The sequence below is a fragment of the Carcharodon carcharias genome, chromosome 2 (assembly GCF_017639515.1).
Source record: "Carcharodon carcharias isolate sCarCar2 chromosome 2, sCarCar2.pri, whole genome shotgun sequence".
NCBI lineage: Eukaryota > Metazoa > Chordata > Chondrichthyes > Lamniformes > Lamnidae > Carcharodon > Carcharodon carcharias.
The window spans coordinates 86,560,103-86,578,690 of NC_054468.1; the positions used below are offsets into that span (position 1 = coordinate 86,560,103).

Here is an 18,588-nt window from a genome sequence, read left to right on the forward strand (position 1 = left end):
TCCCTCCCCTGTATTCTCCCTCCCTCCCTCCCCTGTATTCTCCCTCCCTCCCTCCCTCCCCTGTATTCTCCCTCCCTCCCTCCCTCCCCTGTATTCTCCCTCCCTCCCTCCCTCCCCTGTATTCTCCCTCCCTCCCTCCCCTGTATTCTCCCTCCCTCCCTCCCTTCCCTGTATTCTCCCTCCCTCCCTCCCTTCCCTGTATTCTCCCTCCCTCCCTCCCTTCCCTGTATTCTCCCTCCCTCCCTCCCTTCCCTGTATTCTCCCTCCCTCCCTCCCTCCCCTGTATTCTCCCTCCCTCCCTCCCTCCCCTGTATTCTCCCTCCCTCCCTCCCCTGTATTCTCCCTCCCTCCCTCCCCTGTATTCTCCCTCCCTCCCTCCCCTGTATTCTCCCTCCCTCCCTCCCTCCCTCCCCTGTATTCTCCCTCCCTCCCTCCTTCCCCTGTATTCTCCCTCCCTCCCCTGTATTCTCCCTCCCTCCCTTCCTCCCTCCCCTGTATTCTCCCTCCCTCCCTCCCTCCCCTGTATTCTCCCTCCCTCCCTCCCTCCCCTGTATTCTCCCTCCCTCCCTCCCTCCCCTGTATTCTCCCTCCCTCCCTCCCTCCCCTGTATTCTCCCTCCCTCCCTCCCTCCCCTGTATTCTCCCTCCCTCCCTCCCTCCCCTGTATTCTCCCTCCCTCCCTCCCTCCCCTGTATTCTCCCTCCCTCCCTCCCTCCCCTGTATTCTCCCTCCCTCCCTCCCTCCCCTGTATTCTCCCTCCCTCCCTCCCCTGTATTCTCCCTCCCTCCCTCCCTCCCCTGTATTCTCCCTCCCTCCCTCCCCTGTATTCTCCCTCCCCTGTATTCTCCCTCCCCTGTATTCTCCCTCCCTCCCTCCCCTGTATTCTCTCTCCCTCCCTCCCCTGTATTCTCCCTCCCCTGTATTCTCCCTCCCTCCCCTGTATTCTCTCTCCCTCCCTCCCTCCCCTGTATTCTCCCTCCCTCCCTCCCCTGTATTCTCCCTCCCCTGTATTCTCCCTCCCCTGTATTCTCCCTCCCCTGTATTCTCCCTCCCTCCCTCCCCTGTATTCTCCCTCCCTCCCTCCCCTGTATTCTCCCTCCCTCCCTCCCCTGTATTCTCCCTCCCTCCCCTGTATTCTCCCTCCCTCCCTCCCTTCCCTGTATTCTCCCTCCCTCCCTCCCTTCCCTGTATTCTCCCTCCCTCCCTCCCTTCCTTCCCTGTATTCTCCCTCCCTCCCTCCCTTCCTTCCCTGTATTCTCCCTCCCTCCCTTCCCTGTATTCTCCCTCCCTCCCTTCCTTCCCTGTATTCTCCCTCCCTCCCTTCCTTCCCTGTATTCTCCCTCCCTCCCTCCCTTCCCTGTATTCTCCCTCCCTCCCTCCCTTCCCTGTATTCTCCCTCCCTCCCTCCCTTCCCTGTATTCTCCCTCCCTCCCTCCCTTCCCTGTATTCTCCCTCCCTCCCTTCCCTGTATTCTCCCTCCCTCCCTTCCCTGTATTCTCCCTCCCTCCCTTCTCTCTCCCTCCCTCTTTCTCCTCTGCCTCTGTCCCTGTCCCTGTCCCTCCATTCCCCCACTCTGTCTTTCTATTCCCCGCGCCCTTTCTGTTCAGTTTCAGATCCTTCACCAAGATGGCGGTCGGATGTCAGTGGCTGACCCGGAAGTTCCTATGTAACCCTGGCGTGAACCCTGGGGAAGATGGCGGCTTGGGCCTGCGCGGCGCGAGGATACCGATTGTGGATTGCAGCAGGGGGAGTGAGACAGAGCAGGTAGGAGAGAGAGAGAGAGAGAGAGAGCGAGCGGGGGTGGGAGAGAGAGCAAGCGGGGGGGGGGGGGGGGGGGGGAGAGAGAGCAAGCGGGGGGGGGGGGGGAGAGAGAGCGAGCGGGGGTGGGGGGGGGTGGAAGAGCGAGCGGGGGTGGGGGGGGGTGGAAGAGCGAGCGGGGGTGGGGGGGGTGGAAGAGAGAGCGAGCGGGGGTGGGGGGGGTGGAAGAGAGAGCGAGCGGGGGTGGGGGGGGGTGGAAGAGAGAGCGAGCGGGGGTGGGGGGGGTGGAAGAGAGAGCGAGGGGGGGTGGAAGAGAGAGCGAGGGGGGGTGGAAGAGAGAGCGAGCGGGGGTGGGGGGGGAGTGGGAGAGAGAGCGAGCGGGGGTGGGGGGGGAGTGGGAGAGAGAGCGAGCGGGGGTGGGGGGGTGGAAGAGAGAGCGAGCGGGGGTGGGGGGGTGGGAGAGAGAGCGGGGGTGGGGGGGGGAGAGAGAGAGAGGGGGGAGAGAGCGGGGGGGAGAGAGGGAGCGGGGTGGGGAGGAGAGAGAGAGAGAGGGAGGGAGGAGAGAGGGGGGTGGCGGAGAGAGAGAGAGTGGGGGCGGAGAGAGAGGGGGAGGAGAGAGAAAGAGAGAGAGAGGGGAGGAAAGAGAGAGAGATGGGGGAGGGAGAGGAAGAGAGGGAGAAGGGGGGGTGAGAGGAGAGGGGGAGGAGGAGAGAGAGGGGGGGAGGGAGAGGAGGGAGGAGAGTTGAGGGGGAGGAGAGAGAGAGAGGAGGAGAGAGAGAGGAGGAGAGAGAGAGAGGAGGAGGAGAGAGAGAGAGAGAGAGGGGGGAGGAGGAGGAGAGCGGGTGGGGTGGAGGAGAGCAGGTCAGGGGGTGAGGAGGGGAGGAGAGCTGGCGGGGGGTGGAGGAGAGCAGGGGGGAGGAGAGCAGGTCGGCCGGGAGGAGAGGAGGAGAGCAGGTCGGGGGGGAGGAGAGCAGGTCGGGGGGGCGGAGAGCAAGTGGGGGGGAGGAGGGGAGGAGAGCAAGTGGGGGGGAGGAGGGGAGGAGAGCTGGGGGGGGGAGGAGGGGAGGAGAGCAGGTGGGGGGGGAGAGCAGGTGGGGTGGGGAGAGCAGGTAAGGGGTGGAGTTGGGGGGGAGAGCAGGTAAGGGGTGGGGTTGGGGGGGGTAGAGCAGGTAAGGCGTGGGTGGGGGGGCAGAGCAGGTAAGGGGTGGGGGGGTAGAGCAGGTAAGGGGTGGGTTGGGGGGAGCAGGTAGGAGGTGGGTAGGAGAGAGAGGGGGGAGGGGGGGAGAGAAGGGGGAGGGGTGGGGTTGGGGGGGGAAGAGCAGGTAAGGGGTGGGGGGGTGGGGGAGAGCAGGTAAGGGGTGGGGTTGGGGGGGGTGGTTGAGTGGGGGAGAACAGGTAAGGGGTGGGTGGGGGGGGAGAGCAGGTAAGGGGTGGGTGGGGGGTAGCAGGTAAGGCGTGGGTGGGGGGGCAGAGCAGGTAAGGGGTGGGGTGTAGAGCAGGTAAGGGGTGGGTTGGGGGAGCAGGTAGGAGGGGGGTAGGAGAGAGATGGGGAGGGGGGGAGAGAGAAGGGGGAGGGGGGCGGGTGGGGGAGAGAGATGGGGAGGGGGGCTGGGGGTGGAGGCAGAGGGGGAGGCAGAGAGAGTGGGGGGAGAGAGTGGGGGGAGAGAGTGGGGGGAGAGAGAGGGGGGAGGGAGGAGGGGGGAGGGAGGAGAGAGAGAGCGCAGGGGGGAGAGAGAGAGAGAGAGGGGGGGGAGAGAGAGGGGGGGAGGAGAGATAGAGAGGGGGCGGAGAGAGAGTGAGGGGGGGGCAGAGAGAGAGTGACAGGGGGGAGGAGAGAGAGAGAGGGGGAAGGAGAGAGAGGGGGAGGAGAGAGAGGGGGAGGAGGAGGAGGGAGAGTAGAGAGGAGAGAGGGAGGGGAGACAGAGAGGGAGGGGGAGAGGAGGAGAGAGAGGAGGGGAAGAGAAGGAAGGGGTGAGAGAGAGGAGGGGAAGAGAAGGAAGGGGTGAGAGAGAGGCGGGGAAGAGAAGGAAGGAGTGAGAGAGAGGGAAAGAAGGGTAAGAGAGTTGGAGGGAGAGAAGGGAGAGACAGAGATGAAAGCAGGCAGAGGGAGGAAGGGAGAAAGAGGAGGTGGGAGGGAGAGAGAAGGGGAGAAGGCACCGCCTCCTCTCGCCCCCGCCTCCTCTCGCCCCCGCCTCCTCTCGCCCCCGCCTCCTCTCGCCCCCGCCTCCTCTCGCCCCCCTCACTCCAAAAGCCTGCCCTCTCCCGCACCATGAAAGCCCCCTCGCTCTATCAGCCCCCTCGCTCTATCAGCCCCCTCGCTCTATCGGCCCCCTCGCTCTATCGGCCCCCTCGCTCTATCGGCCCCCTCGCTCTATCGGCCCCCTCGCTCTATCCGCCCTCTCCCTCGCACCCTAAAAGCCCCCTCGTTGTATCCGCCCCCTCCCTCGCACCCTGAAAGCCCTCCTGCTCTATCTGTCCACCCCACTCTCTCTGTTGACGATGTGATAAGGTGTTTCTTAATGCTGCTGGTTTTACACTCTCGACCTGGACACAGTAGGAACATTTCACGTAGTCTGCTTTGTACTTGACTTTAAATCCCCATGGGAACGCTGAAAAGCTTTCGGATCATAACACGTAGGAACAGATGTAGGCCATTCGGCCCATCGAGTCTATGCCACAATTCGATGAGATCATGGCTGATCTGATCATCCTGAACTCCACTTTCTTTTCCTTTCCTCCATAACCATTGATTCCCTCGCTGATTAAAAATCTCTCTATCTCAGCCTTGAATATCCTTAACGACCCAGCCTCTACTGCCCTCTGCAGTAAAGAATTCTACAGATTCACTGCCCTCTGATTCCAATGAGTACAGGGCCAACCTACTCAATCTTTCCTCATAAGAAAGTCCCTCCATACCCAGAATCAACCTAGTGAACCTTCTCTGGACTGCCTCCAATGCCTGTATATCTTTCCTTAGATAAGGGGACCAAAACTGTTCACGGTATTCTAGGTGTGGTCTAACTAGAGCCTTGTATAGTTTTAGCAAGACTTCCCTAAATTTATACTCCATTCCCTTTGAAATAAAGGCCAACATTCCATTTGCCTTCCCTATTAACTGCTGAACTTGTATGATAGCTTTTTGTGATTCATGCACGAGGACCCCAAAATCCTTGTGTTGCAGCTTTCTTCAGTGTTTCTTCATTTAAATAATATTCAGCTGCTCGATTCTTCCTGCTAAAGTGCATAACCTCACATTTTCCCACATTATATTCCATCTGCCAAGTTTTTGCCCACTCAAGTAACCCCGTCTATATTCCTCTGCAGGCTCTTTGTGTCATCCTCTTCCCACCTATTTTTGTTTTCCAATCCACTGGGACTTTTCCAGGATCTGAGGACTCTTGGAAGATTACTACCAGTGCATCTACTATCTTTGTAGCTACTTCCTTTAATATCCTAGGATGCGAACCATCAGGTCCAGGGCACTTATCAGCCTTTAGCCCCACTAGTTTTCCTTATAGTTTTTCTCTAGTGATAGTCATTACACTCCCCCCCCGACCCAACTTTTCCCCTTGATTATTTCCCATTTTTGGAACGCTCTCAGTGTCTTCTACCATGAAGACTGACGCAAAGTATTTATTCAATTCCTCTGCTATTTCCTGGTTCCCCATTATTATTTCCCCAGCCTCATTCTCCAAGGGGCCTATGTTCACTTTGGCCTCTCTCCTTTTTATTTATTTAAAGAAGCTCTTATTGTCCATTTTTATATTACTCGCTAGTTTACCTTCAAAGTTTATTTTCTCCCTCTTTATTTTTTTGGTCACCTTTTATTGGATCTTAAAAATTTCCCAATCTGGTTTACCACTAATCTTTGCCAATTTTTCTTTCAATTTGATACTATCCTTAACTTCCTTGGTTAACCATAGTTGGTTTATCCCCTTCCTAGAATGCTTCTTGCTCACTGGGATATATCTTTGTTGTGAGCCATGAACTATTTTCTTAAACGCCTGCCATTGTTCATCAACCGTCTTTTCTGCTAACTCCTTTTCCAGTCCAACCAACCCTGCCCTCATTCCTTTGTAATTACCCTTATTTAAGTTTAGCATAGTTGTTTCTGACTCAAGTTTCTCACTCTCAAACTGAAAACTAAATTCAACCATGTTATGGTCACTATTTCCTGTAGGTTCTTTCACTCAGATCATTTATTAAACCTGCCTCATTACACATTACGAGATCCAAAGCAGCCTGATCCCTTGTTGGATCCACAATATATTGTTCTAGGAAACTGTCCCAAATATACTCATATGAATTCTTGCTCGTGGCTACCTCTGCCAATTTGTTTTTCCCAATCTACATGAAGATTAAAGTCACCCATGATTAATGTATGGCCTTTTTTAATACCCTTATTACCTCCTGATTTTTTCTCTGTCCTACTGTATAGCTACTGTTAGGGGGCCTATAGACTGCTCCCACCAGTGTCGTCTTCCCCTTGTTATTTCTTACCTCCACCCATGTGGGTTCTACATCTTCCGATCCAAGATCATTTCTTGCTATCGTACTTATTCCATCTCATACTAACAAAGCTACCCCATCACCCTTTCCTTCCTGCCTGTCCTTTCGAAAAGTTACATATCCCTGAATATCTAGTTCCCAGCTTTGATCCCCTTGTAACCATGTCTCTGTAATGGCTATAAGATCATATCCATTAACCTCTACTTGCGCCGTTAATTAATTTACCTTGTTCCGAAGACTACATGCATTTAAGTAAAGAGCTATTATTTTTGTCTTTTTACCATTTTTTCCCCCTTTGATCCTATTTACTGTTTTTTTTAACGATTGTACACTCTGTCTCTTCCTGTCACACTGAGTATCAGTACCCATATTTGCCCTGCAAAGCTGTCATATCCTTTTGCTTTGCAAACCTATGTACCCCCTCTCCAGAATCCTCCCCTGTCTATTTAGTTTAAAGCCCTCTCTATAGTCCTAGTTATTTGATTCGCCAGGACATTGGTCCCAGCACAGTTCAAGTGAAGCCCACCTTGTACCCCCGCACTGCCGGTATCCCATGAACTGAAACCCATTCCTCCCACATCAGTCTTTGAGCTATATATTTAACTCCTTGACTTTATTTACTCTGTGTCAGTTTGCCCGTGGCTCAGGTAGTAATCCCGAGATTATTACCTTGGAAGTTCTGCTTTTTAATTTCGCTCCTAACTGTTCAAATTCTTTCAGCAGAACCTCCTTTATAGTCCTATCAATATCGTTGGTACCAACATGGATAATGACAACTGGATCCCTCCCCTCCCACTCCAAGTTCCTCTCCAGCCCTGAGGAGATGTTCTTAACCCTGGCACTAGGCAGGCAACACAGCCTTCAGGACTCGCTCACGGTTGCAGAGTACAGTATCTATCCCCCTAGTTATACTGTCCCTACCACTACTACGTTCCTATTTGTTCCCCCCACTTGAATGGCTCCCTGTACCATGGTGCCGTGGTCAGTTCGCTCATCCTCCTGCAGTCTCTGCTCTCTTGGACAATTGCAGGGGCCGAGGCTCCTCAAACGCTATCCCCTGGGTTCCCAAACCTGCCTCACCTGAAGTCACACCGTCCTGTGACCTAATCCCAAGGGGTGTGACCACCTCCTGGAGCAAAGTGTCCAGGTAACTTTCCCTCTCCCTGATGTGGCACAATGTCTGCAGCTCGGACTCCAGCTCCTCAGCTCGGATCCAAAGTCCCTCGAGCTGCAAACACTTACAAAAAACGTGTTCGCTCTGGATCACCTTGGCGTTCAGCAGCCCCCACATGCTGCAGCAGAACACATCACCTGCCCTGCCATCACTATCGTATTTAATTTATTAACTAATTAGCCTAGTATCCCTGCTCTTTACACTTAAAGAATCCCCCACTCTTTACACTTTATTGTAATTATTTTTTACACCAATATCAATATTATACTTAACAAGCTTTTTTTAAGAAAAAAGAGAGAAAAAAAGACTAGAGAACTAAACACAAACTAAAGACATTACTTCTACTTTAAAGATGAGAAATAATCACCATTCAGCTGCCTTCCCTGTACTCGCGACACATTGTGGTTCGCAACGTCACTCTGCTGCTGGTCACACATGAAACCCCCCCCCGCTCTTTTTAAATGGAGTCTCCCTACTCCCCTTTTTAAAATGAAGTCTCTTCACTCTCCAAGCTCCTCTTAAAATGAACTCTCCCTGCTTTCTTAAAATGAAGTCTCCCCACTTTTTGTTAAATTAAGGCTCCTGGTCCTTTTTAAAATGAAGTCTCACTGCTTTCTGCGCTATTTTTAAAATGAAGTCTCCACACTCCCCCCCCATTCCTTTTTAAAATTAAGTCTCCCTACTCTCCGTGCTCTTTTTAAAATTAAGTCTCCCTGCTCTCCGTGTTCTTTTTAAAATTAAAGTTTCCCTGCTCTCTGTGCCCTTTTTAAAAGTGAAGTCTCCCCGCTCGCTCAGCTCTTTTAAAATGAAGTCTCCCCGCTCTTTTAAAATGAAGTCTCCCCGCTCTTTTAAAATGAAGTCTCCCCGCTCTTTTAAAATGAAGTCTCCCCGCTCTTTTAAAATGAAGTCTCCCCGCTCTTTTAAAATGAAGTCTCCCCGCTCTTTTAAAATGAAGTCTCCCCGCTCTTTTAAAATGAAGTCTCCCCGCTCTTTTAAAGTGAAGTCTCCCCGCTCTTTTAAAGTGAAGTCTCCCCGCTCTTTTAAAATGAAGTCTCCCCGCTCTTTTAAAATGAAGTCTCCCCGCTCTTTTAAAATGAAGTCTCCCCGCTCTTTTAAAATGAAGTCTCCCCGCTCTTTTAAAATGAAGTCTCCCTGCTCTCCATGGTTGTTTTAAAATGAAGTCACCCGTTCTCCCCGCTCATTTTAAAATGAAGTCTCCCCACTCATTTTTAAATGAAGTCTCCCTGCTCTCCACCCTTTTTTTAAAATGTAGTTTCCCCGCTCTTTTTTAAAATTAATTCTTCCCACTCTTTTTTAAATGAAGTCTCCTCGCTCTTCATCCTCTTTTTTTAAATAAAGTCTCCTGCTCTTTTTTAAATGAAGTCTCCCCACTTTTTTTAAAATGAAGTCTCCTTGCTCTCCCTGCTCCTTTTTTAAAAAGAAAGCAACTCAAACCAATTGCAAAACTATACTCTCAAAATATGTGCAATTCCTGTGGCTCCTGCTGTTTGCAGCTTTTTTTAATAGAGCAGTGATAGTTGGCTCTGTAGTCAGCAGACATTAACACAGACTGACCCCTGGTTTAATCAAAAAGGCAGATATTTACGAAAGAATGAGCTTGCATTTATATAGCGCCTTTCACGATCTCGGGGCCCTCCACAGTGCTTTACAGCCAATTGTGCTTTTAAAGTTTAGTCACTGTTATAATTGAAGTAATTAAAATGCAGTAACAAATTTGTGCACACCGTAGGTCCAATAAACAGCGATGAGATAAGGCTGGAGATTTATATTGGATACTATGCACCCGTAGTTGGCTATTCACTGTGCAAAAGGGGAAAAATTCAGCAGAGCACAAATTCCTGAAGTATTTGGGATGCTGAAGTGGGTGGATGTCTCCCTTTTGATGTTCAGGGCTGCTTTTTGTGATTTTTTTCGGTGGGGGGGATTAATGGCTGGATTTGGGGAACGGGACTCCTGCAATGGTTAAGAATCTTGGAATCCCATGCAATAAAATTTGTTGTTTTGTGTCATTTAAACTAGTATCTTCAAATGTGGCTCATCCTAGGTAACAGGGCACTGATCCAAGCATTGTCATCGACACTCCCATCATGTGGAATGTGGTGAGCAGGATATGGAGTAGAGCAAGAAAATTAAATGGACAAGTTACCTTGCAATGAATGATCCAGTAACTGGAGAGAATGTGGGACTCAGTACAAATCTGGATCTCTTGAGTTAAACCCCCTGTTTGGTGAATGGGAATAAGAGAGCAAGAGATTTGTCTTTACCTCACACAGTACACGTTGATAAAACATTTCACTACTTTAAAGAGCAGTGGGATCCTGTTGGGGAATTTGGAGACTAAATATCCTATTCCAATATGTATACATGAGGCAGGCTCATTTTAAATGTTTTCATCAGTAGATATCTGCTCTGTATTTCAGCAGACTAATATCTGCAATAAACTGAGACCGTGTGCTGGCCAGGCATGGCCCTTTAGTCCTGGCAGCACCTCATCTCCAGACCAGTGCTTGGTGCTGACACGTGCAGCGCTGTGCTTGGTGTATTCATTTGTGCAGTGAACTTTTTTGATGTGCCTTTAAACAATGTAAACCTCTTTCTTGCAGGTTATTTTTCTATAAGGAATCCAGACGTGGGTTTAGAAAAGCACCAAAAAAAAATGAACCTCGGAAAGTGGAGCCAGATGAAAAGGCTCTGAAGGACTTGGCCTCGCGTGTGAATCAGACAAGCAAAAGCAGTTTGACCCCACTGCTGGATGAGCCTGTTTTATCTAAAGCATCAGTGCACTCATTCAGAAAGCTTGTCAAACCCTTTCTGTTTACTATAGGGGTAAGTTGGCATTGAAGATGAAGTTATTTCCTCCTCTTCTGAAGACTCTGAGGAATATTGAGCTGTTGTTCCAGGTGTTGGCTACTCTCTGTTACCTCTCCTGAATGGTCATTCTTGGTATGTGAGTTTTTTTTGTTTATTTGATTCATTCATGGGATGTAGGCATTGTTGGTTCGGCCAGCATTTATTGCCCATTCCTAATTGCCCTTGTTCAGAGAGCGTTTAAGAGTCAACAAAATTTCTGTGGGTCTGGAGTCACATGTAGGCCAGACCAGGTAAGGACAGCAGATTTCCTTTCCTCAAGTACATTCGTGAACCAGATGGGTTTTTATTAACAACGATTTCATGGTCATCATCAGACTTTTAATTCCAGATTTTTTTTGATCTCAAATTGCACCATCTGTCATAAAAACAAAAAACTGCGGATGCTGGAAATCCAAAACAAAAACAGAATTACCTGGAAAAACTCAGCAGGTCTGGCAGCATCGGCGGAGAAGAAAAGAGTTGATGTTTCAAGTCCTCATGACCCTTCTGCTGTCCTTACCATCTGTCATGGTGGGATTCGAACCTGGGTCCCCAAAGCATTACCCTGGGTCTCTGGATTACCAGTCAAGTGACAATACCACGACACCACCACATCCCCCTTACAGTCTGGACTGTGTGTGTCATTAGGCACATTAGATGACATTAGATGATCTTGTCTTCCAGCATATTAAAATGTAATGTTACTGCACATTGATCAGGAACAGGAATCTGGTTGTTCATTTCCTCTCCCTAACCTGTGATGCCGAATTCAATTTTATATAGGAACACGTGTCAGCCAATGAACCTAATGAGGCTGTTCCACAGTATTTTTGGCCCTGACAGCTCCATGTCTTCAATCCAAATTCCCCAAATCTTTACTTTTCAACTAAGTATTTTCCTTTTACACATCTTTCTAGATTCTGTGCCTGTAACCTTCTGAAATAGTGCATTCCACATTCTCTCAGAACTTCTTGTGTGCAGAAGATTTTCCCAGATTTTCAACCAGTTTAACTCAAATCCGAGGATGTCCCCTTGTTTTGGAGGGAAGAGCTGAATCTAGCTTATCGATCTGCTTTATTCTACACACCTCAATCAGATCACTCCTTAGCAACTCATCCTGAGGGAATATAACATGTTTATTCAGTCTTTCAACATAATTCAGTACCTTCAAATTAGATTGTATCCTAAGGAATTAGTGTGGACTTTCTCCAGAGCGGTATCTACTTTTTAACATGGCCTAAGACTACTCCAAATGAATCTGCATGCTATCAGTGCTACTTCCTTAATTTCATATTCTGTCATCATTGATATAGGAAGTGACAAGGTATTGGAGGTGTTGGCAGGCTTAAAAGTGGACAGTCCTCCAGGTCTGGATGATTTGTGTCCCAGACTGCTGAGGGAAGCAAGGGAGGAGATCGCAGGGGCTCTGACCCAAATTTTTAATTCCACTCTGGCTGTGGGGGAGGTGCCAGAGGACTGGAGAACAGCTCATGTGGTTCCGCTATTTAAGAAGGATTGTAGAGATAAGCCAGGGAACTGCAGACCAGTGAGTCTCACGTCAGTGGTAGGGAAACTATTGGAGAAAATTCTGAAGGAGAGAATCTATCTCCACTTGAAGAGGCAAGGTTTGATCAGGGATAGTCAGCATGGCTTTGTCAGAGGGAGGTCATGCCTAACAAATTTGATTGGATTTTTTGAGGAGGTGACTGGGTGTGTAGATGAGGGTAGTGCAATTGATGTAGTTCATATGGATTTCAGAAAACTAGGTACCACATGGGAAACATTTAAAAAAGGCAAATGCACATGGGATACAGGGTAATTTGATAAGATGGATTCAAAATTGGCTTAGTTGTAGGAGACAGAGGGTGATGACAGAAGGAAGCTTTAGTGACTGGAAGCCAGTGTCCAGTGGCGTACCACAGGGATCTGTGCTCGGTCCCCTATTATTTGTCATTTATATAAACGACATAGATGACTATGTGGGGGGTAGGATTAGTAAGTTTGCAGATGACACAAAGATTAGCTGGGTGGTTAACAGTGAAGTTGAGTGTCTTGGGCTACAGGAAAATATAGACGGGATGGTCAAATGGGCAGATAAGTGGCAGATGAAATTTAACCCTGAAAAGTGTGAGGTGATACACTTTGGAAGGAGTAATTTGACAAGGAAGTATTCAATGAATAGCATGACACTAGGAAGTTCTGAGGAACAAAGGGACTTTGACGTGTGTGTCCATGGATCTCTGAAGGCAGAGGGGCATGTTAGTGGGGTGGTGAAAAAGGCATATGGACATTTGCCTCTATCAGTCGAGGCATAGATTACAAAAGTAGGGAGATCATGTTGGAGTTGTATAGAACTTGGTGAGGCCACAGCTGGAGTATTGTGTGCAGTTCTGGTCGCCACATTATAAGAAGGATGTGATTGTACTGGAGGGGGTGCAGAGGAGATTCACCAGGATGTTGCCTGGGATGAAACATTTAAGTTATGAAGAGAGGTTGGATAGACTTAGGTTGTTTCCGTTGGTGCAGAGAAGACTGAGGGGTGACCTGATCGAAGTATACAAGATTATGAGGGGCTTGGACAGGGTGGATAGGGAGCAGCTGTTCCCCTTAGTTGAAGGGTCATTCGCGAGGGGACATAAGTTCAAGTGAGGGACAGGAGGTTTAGGGGGGATGTGAGGGAAAACCTTTTTACCCAGAGGGTAGTGACGGTCTGGAATGCGCTGCCTGGGAAGGTGGTGGAGGCAGGTTGCCTCACATCCTTTAAAAAGTACCTGGATGAGCACTTGGCACATCATAACATTCAAGGCTATGGGCCAAGTGCTGGTAAATGGGATTGGGTAGGTCAGATGTTTCTCATGTGTTGGTGCAGACTCGATGGGCCGAAGGGCCTCTTCTGCACTGTGATTCTGTGATTGTAATGAAGCACAGGGTTGCAGTAGTCTGTTTGAGCAATTTGTCTACGTGCAAACATTCTTCTAATTTATACATGTAGATTCCAAGTCCCTTTATTCATCTGGTGTTGCAGCCCTGATGGAGCTCAGACCAGTCAGCGCAGAGCTCTCAACCCTCCTTGTCTGTAGGGTCTAATGGCCTTTTTCTGATTCACATAGCTCTTATGTATGTTGCATATTTTTATTTATATGTTTATATTCTCGAATGAAAATGTTCCGTTCTGTATATCCTCATTGTGAACTTTGAATGCCAAAATCATCTATGGTTGAGGTTGGAATGTTCTGGGTGGAAGGTTGAAAAAACCTTTAGTGGGTGGTAGCCATGCACTTTCATTGTTCATTAGGAGGAAGGAGGTGGGATCATGTAGACTGATCTCAGCTTCTCTCCTATTGAACCCTGGTGAAGTCTTATACAATGGCCTTGCAGCTGGTGCCTTGCACTGTGAGCCTTTTTTTTTTACTTATGTTTCACTATAGACCTGGGCCCTTTGCCAGGCATCCTGCTCAGTGCACCTTGGTTTGTTTACCTTGCATCATATATTATGGGCCGTGCTCTTTTACCCAGTAGATTGCACTATTGACCTTGTCCTTTGACGGGACAGCATTAAGGTTGAGCAAGGCGGTAGAGAAGACTGTGCTAATCTAGCAGTAGTGCTATTATTAAATACAAATGCTATGTATTAAACTGAAATATCAGCTGGACACTAAGCACTGACTCGTGTAGTTCACAGGATCCTCATTCGGGGTGGCAGCCATCTGGCAGTATGAGTCTCTCAAATCCAGAGTTCAAAGTTACTTCAATGACCTCCGTTTGGATTGGTTGGAAAAGCATCACCCGCCTAAAGCTGGTGACATCAGGAAGCAGGTAAATAGTTTATGAAGGTTGCTACTTTGCAGTCTCTTTTTTCATTTTTTAAGCTTCTATTGAATTACAGGCTCCTGATCATTATGTTTACTTCTCAGATTTTATTTCCTGGGCGTGGGAGATAAGCTAACTCTAGAAGATGCTGCCAATTTCACAGGCCTAGGTGTGCGTCAATTCATGCTCACCCTGCAGTGGATTGATGGCTGGTTTTCAAGTGACATATAGGTGTCATTGGATCAGTACTCTGCTAACTTAGTGAGTAGAGGCACATTGACCAGAATGGTCCAAATTAATGCCAGTGGCAATTGGAAAAATTTTGTGTTTTCTTTGGCTAGACAGAGCTCCTGCAAGCTCTCCAGCGACCTTCTACTGGAAGTGCTTCTATGCAAGTATAGGGACAAGTGGAGTTGGGTTCAGATGGGATAGTTTCCAAATACAAACAACTGATTGTGTTTCAGCAGGAATATCACTCACTATTCTAATCATGCACAGGAGTGCTGTTTTGGGCTGCAGTAGAGTGCTTCAGTTGGAGTTTGGTGACTGAGGGAGTTTAAGGGTTAATTTAAGGGTTAAATTCTATCTAAAGCCTAGTCTTTCTTTAATTTAGCAATTAACTAAAAGTTGCTATTAGGGTTGGAAGAAGGTGAGTTTTAGTCCAGCCTTAAAACAGGGCTTATACAGGCTCTGCTTGCAGCTACAACTAGTAAATTAGATAACTGGCTTAATTAGGTTTTCAGAGGCTAGGTTCAGAGAGTATAAAAGTAAGCTATCTTATAGTGCTGACTTTGCACTGGAGTGCTGTTTTTGGCTAAGGTGAAGTGCTTCAGTTGGAGTTTGGTGACTGAGGGAGTTTGGGGAGGAGGGAGGACGTGCTCCTTTCCTTTTCTATCTTTCCTCGGAAAGAAGAGCTGCGGTCTTGGTAAGTAGGACCTGGTGAGTAAATTAGAAAAGTGTAATATTTTTAAACAAGTAGCTATATTTGGATTTAACTGAGAAGTGCGAGGAATAAGGGAAACTTAGGGTCAATGTAATAAAGTAATATAAATAATCCAAAGTAGAATAAAGTTAACCTAAGGGAAGTAGAGTTAAGACAATGCAGGGCAGCTCAGTCGAGTAGACTGTGTCCTGTGATATGTGCAAAGTCATGGGTACTGCCGTTGTCCTAGGCGACCACGTGCAGGAAGTGCTACCAGCTGCAGAAACTTCAGCTCCGGGTTTCAGAGCTCGAGCAGCGGCTGCAGTTACTGTGGCGCATCTGTGAGGCTGAAAGCTACATGGATAGCACGTTCAGAGAGATGGGCACACTGCAGCTTAAGGGCCTGGAGACAGAAAGAGAATGGGTGACCGCCAGGCAGCCCAAGAGAAGTAGGCAGGTAGTGCATGAGTCCCCTGGGCTCAGACTCTCAAATCAGTTTTCTGTTTTGGAAGGGGGTGAGAGTGTTAGCTCCTCAGAGGAGTGCAATCAGAGCCAAATTTGTGGCACCACGAGCAGCTCAGCTGTACAGGAGGGGAGGAAGAAGAAAAGAAGAGCTGTAGTGATAGGGGCTTCATTGGTTACGGGAATAGACAGGCGTTTCTGTGGCTGTAGACGTGATTCCAGGATGGTATGTTGACTCCCTGGTGCCAGGATCAATGATGTCACAGAGCGGCTGCAGGACATTCTTCTGGGGGATCAACCAGAGGTCCTTGTCCACATTGGTACTAATGATTTAGATGGGAAGGGGATGTGGTCCTGCAATCAGAATTTAGGGAATGTAATAATCTAATGTGTAATATAACTTTAAGACAAATGTTGTAATGGAAGATCACATGATCTTGGTATCGAGTAGCGCGGGCTACCTCTGTGGTCAGTAGCCTTGAGTTAGAAGCTGAAGTGTAATGACAGAATTACCTGGAAAAACTCAACAGGTCTGGCAGCATCAGCGGAGAAGAAAAGAGTTGACGTTTCGAGTCCTCGTGACCCTTCCACAGAACTGAGCGAAAATAAGGAGAGGGGTGAAATATAAGCTTGGGGGGGTGGGGGGGGGGTGTGGTTGTAGGGACAAGCAAGCAGTGATAGGAGCAGATAATCAAAAGGTGTCACAGGCAAAAGAACAAAGAGGTGTTGAATGTAGTGATATTATCTAAACGAATGTGCTAATTAAGAATGGATGGTAGGGCACTCAAGGTACAGCTCTAGTGGAGGTGGGGTGGAAAGACAAGCAGGGCATAAAAGATTTAAAATTAATGGAAATAGGTGGGAAAAGAAAAATCTATATACATTATTGGAAAAAACAAAAGGTAGGGGGAAGAAACAGAAAGGGGGTGGGGATGGAGGAGGGAGTTCAAGATCTAAAGTTGTTGAATTCAATATTCAGTCCGGAAGGCTGTAAAGTGCCTAGTCGGAAGATGAGGTGCTGTTCCTCCAGTTTGCATTGAGCTTCACTGGAACAATGCAGCAGGCCAAGGATGGACATGTGGGCAAGAGAGCAGGGTGGATTGTTAAAATGGCAAGCGACAGGGAGCTTTGGGTCATTCTTGCGGACAGACCACAGGTATTCTGCAAAGTGGTCGCCCAGTTTACGTTTGGTCTCTCCAATGTAGAGGAGACCGCATTGGGAGCAACAAATGCAGTTGACTAAGTTGGGGGAAATGCAAGTGAAATGTTGCTTCACTTGAAAGGAGTGTTTGGGCCCTTGGACATTGAGGAGAGAGAAGTGAAGGGGCAGGTGTTGCATCTTTTGCGTGGGCATGGGGAGGTGCCGTAGGTGGGGGTTGAGGAGTAGGGGATGATGGAGGAGTGGACCAGGGTGTTCCGGAGTGTAAAGTCAGAGTTTTGAGTTGCAAGCACACAAGTGTAGCTGCTGAGTTCCTTTTGTAAATACACAGAATGTGTTTCTTCTAAGAGCGATCTACTGATCTTCTCTGTCTATGGTACCAACTCAGTCACCTTGAAACAAGCGTGCAACCCAGATCCTTTAGTCCCAACAAACTAGGATACAGGATCCAACAGGTAGCTAGGTAGAAAATTAGCAAGCAGGATCTCAAATGTAGTAATTTCCAGATTACTTCCACTGCCACATGCCAATGAGTACAGAAATAGGAGGACAAGGCAGATGAACGCGTGGATGGAAAATGCAGGAGGGAGGGCTTTAGATTCCTGGGACACTGGAACAGGCTCTGAGGGAGATGGCACCTGTACAAGCTGGATGGGTTGCACCTGAACAGAGCTGGGACTGAGTTCTTGTGGGGCGTTTTGCTAGTGCTGTAGAGAGGGCTTTAAACTAGCTCGGCAGTGGTGTGGGAACCAAGAGAAAATATTAGAGAGGAATGAGGAGTGCACAAAGTGCTGGCAGAGACAGATAACACAAGAATAGAGAATAGTAAGTTAATAGGTGAAGTCGGGGTGAGGGAGGAAGTAACACAATCTAGATCAGGGATACTATGTATGTATGTGAATGCATGGAGTATAGTAAATAAGATTGGCGAGTTACTGGTGCAGGGTGCCATGTGGAAATATGATGTTGTGGCAATAACAGAGACCTAGCTGAAGGAAGGGCAGGACTGGGTGTTAAATATTCCCAGCTACAAGGTGTTCAGAAAAGATAGGAAAGGAGGAGGGGTGACAGTATTAGTTAAGGAGAGCATTGCAGTTCTGGAGAAAGAGAATGTCCTAGAGGGTTTAAGGACAGAATCAATTTGGCCAGAGCTAAAGAACAAAAAGGGAACAATGACATTGCTTGGTGCAGTCTATAGACCGCCAAATAGTGAGAAGGACATAGAAGAACAAACCTGCAGGGTAATTAGAGAGAGATGCAAACATTATAGAGTAGTTATAATGGGAGACTTTAATTACCCAAATGTAGACAGGGACAGTGGTAGTGGGGGCAAAAGTTCCTAGATTGTGTTCAGGAGAATATTCTACAGCAGTGTGTGTCCAATCCAACAAGAAAAGACACATTGTTGGACCTGGTCCTTGGAAATGAGGTGGGCCATTTAGATCAAGTGTCAGCAGGGGAACATTTAGGAGACAGTGACCATTATATTGTATGTTTTAGGATGATGATGGAAAAGGACGATAGGCAATCCAGAGTAAGAATAATTAACTGGACGAGAGCTGACTGATGGGGCAAGAATGGAGCTGGGCCAGATGGATTGGAAGGAAAGATTTACAGGAATAATTGTAACTGAACAATGGACTACCTTCAAAAAAAGAATTGGTTCGGGCACAGTCAAGGCGTATTCCATCGAAAGGGAAATGTAGGACAAACAAATCCAGAGCTCCCTGGATGAAAAATTAGATAGAAATTAAGATAAAGAAGAATCATAGAATTGTTATAGTGCAGAAGGAAGTCATTCAGCCCATCGTGTTTGCACCAGCTCTCTGAGCATTTTAACTTAGTGCCAATCTCCTGCCTTTTCCCTGTAACCCTACACATTGTTTTTTAAAAATAATCAGCCAATGCCCTCTTGAATGCCTCA

At 48.3% G+C, this 18,588-nt stretch overlaps 1 protein-coding gene across 1 annotated transcript in view; it reads left to right on the forward strand.

Moving 5' to 3' along the window:
• The first annotated feature begins 1,477 nt into the window (after nucleotides 1-1,477).
• Nucleotides 1,478-18,588, forward strand: part of LOC121294046 (presenilins-associated rhomboid-like protein, mitochondrial) — a 49,565-nt gene continuing 32,454 nt past the window's right edge. Inside the window, exons 1-3 of the mRNA XM_041217588.1 lie at nucleotides 1,478-1,763; nucleotides 10,065-10,287; nucleotides 13,987-14,127. Of these exons, the coding sequence (XP_041073522.1) occupies nucleotides 1,693-1,763; nucleotides 10,065-10,287; nucleotides 13,987-14,127 (435 nt within the window). The 5' untranslated portion in view covers nucleotides 1,478-1,692. The remainder of the gene's footprint in view (nucleotides 1,764-10,064; nucleotides 10,288-13,986; nucleotides 14,128-18,588) is intronic.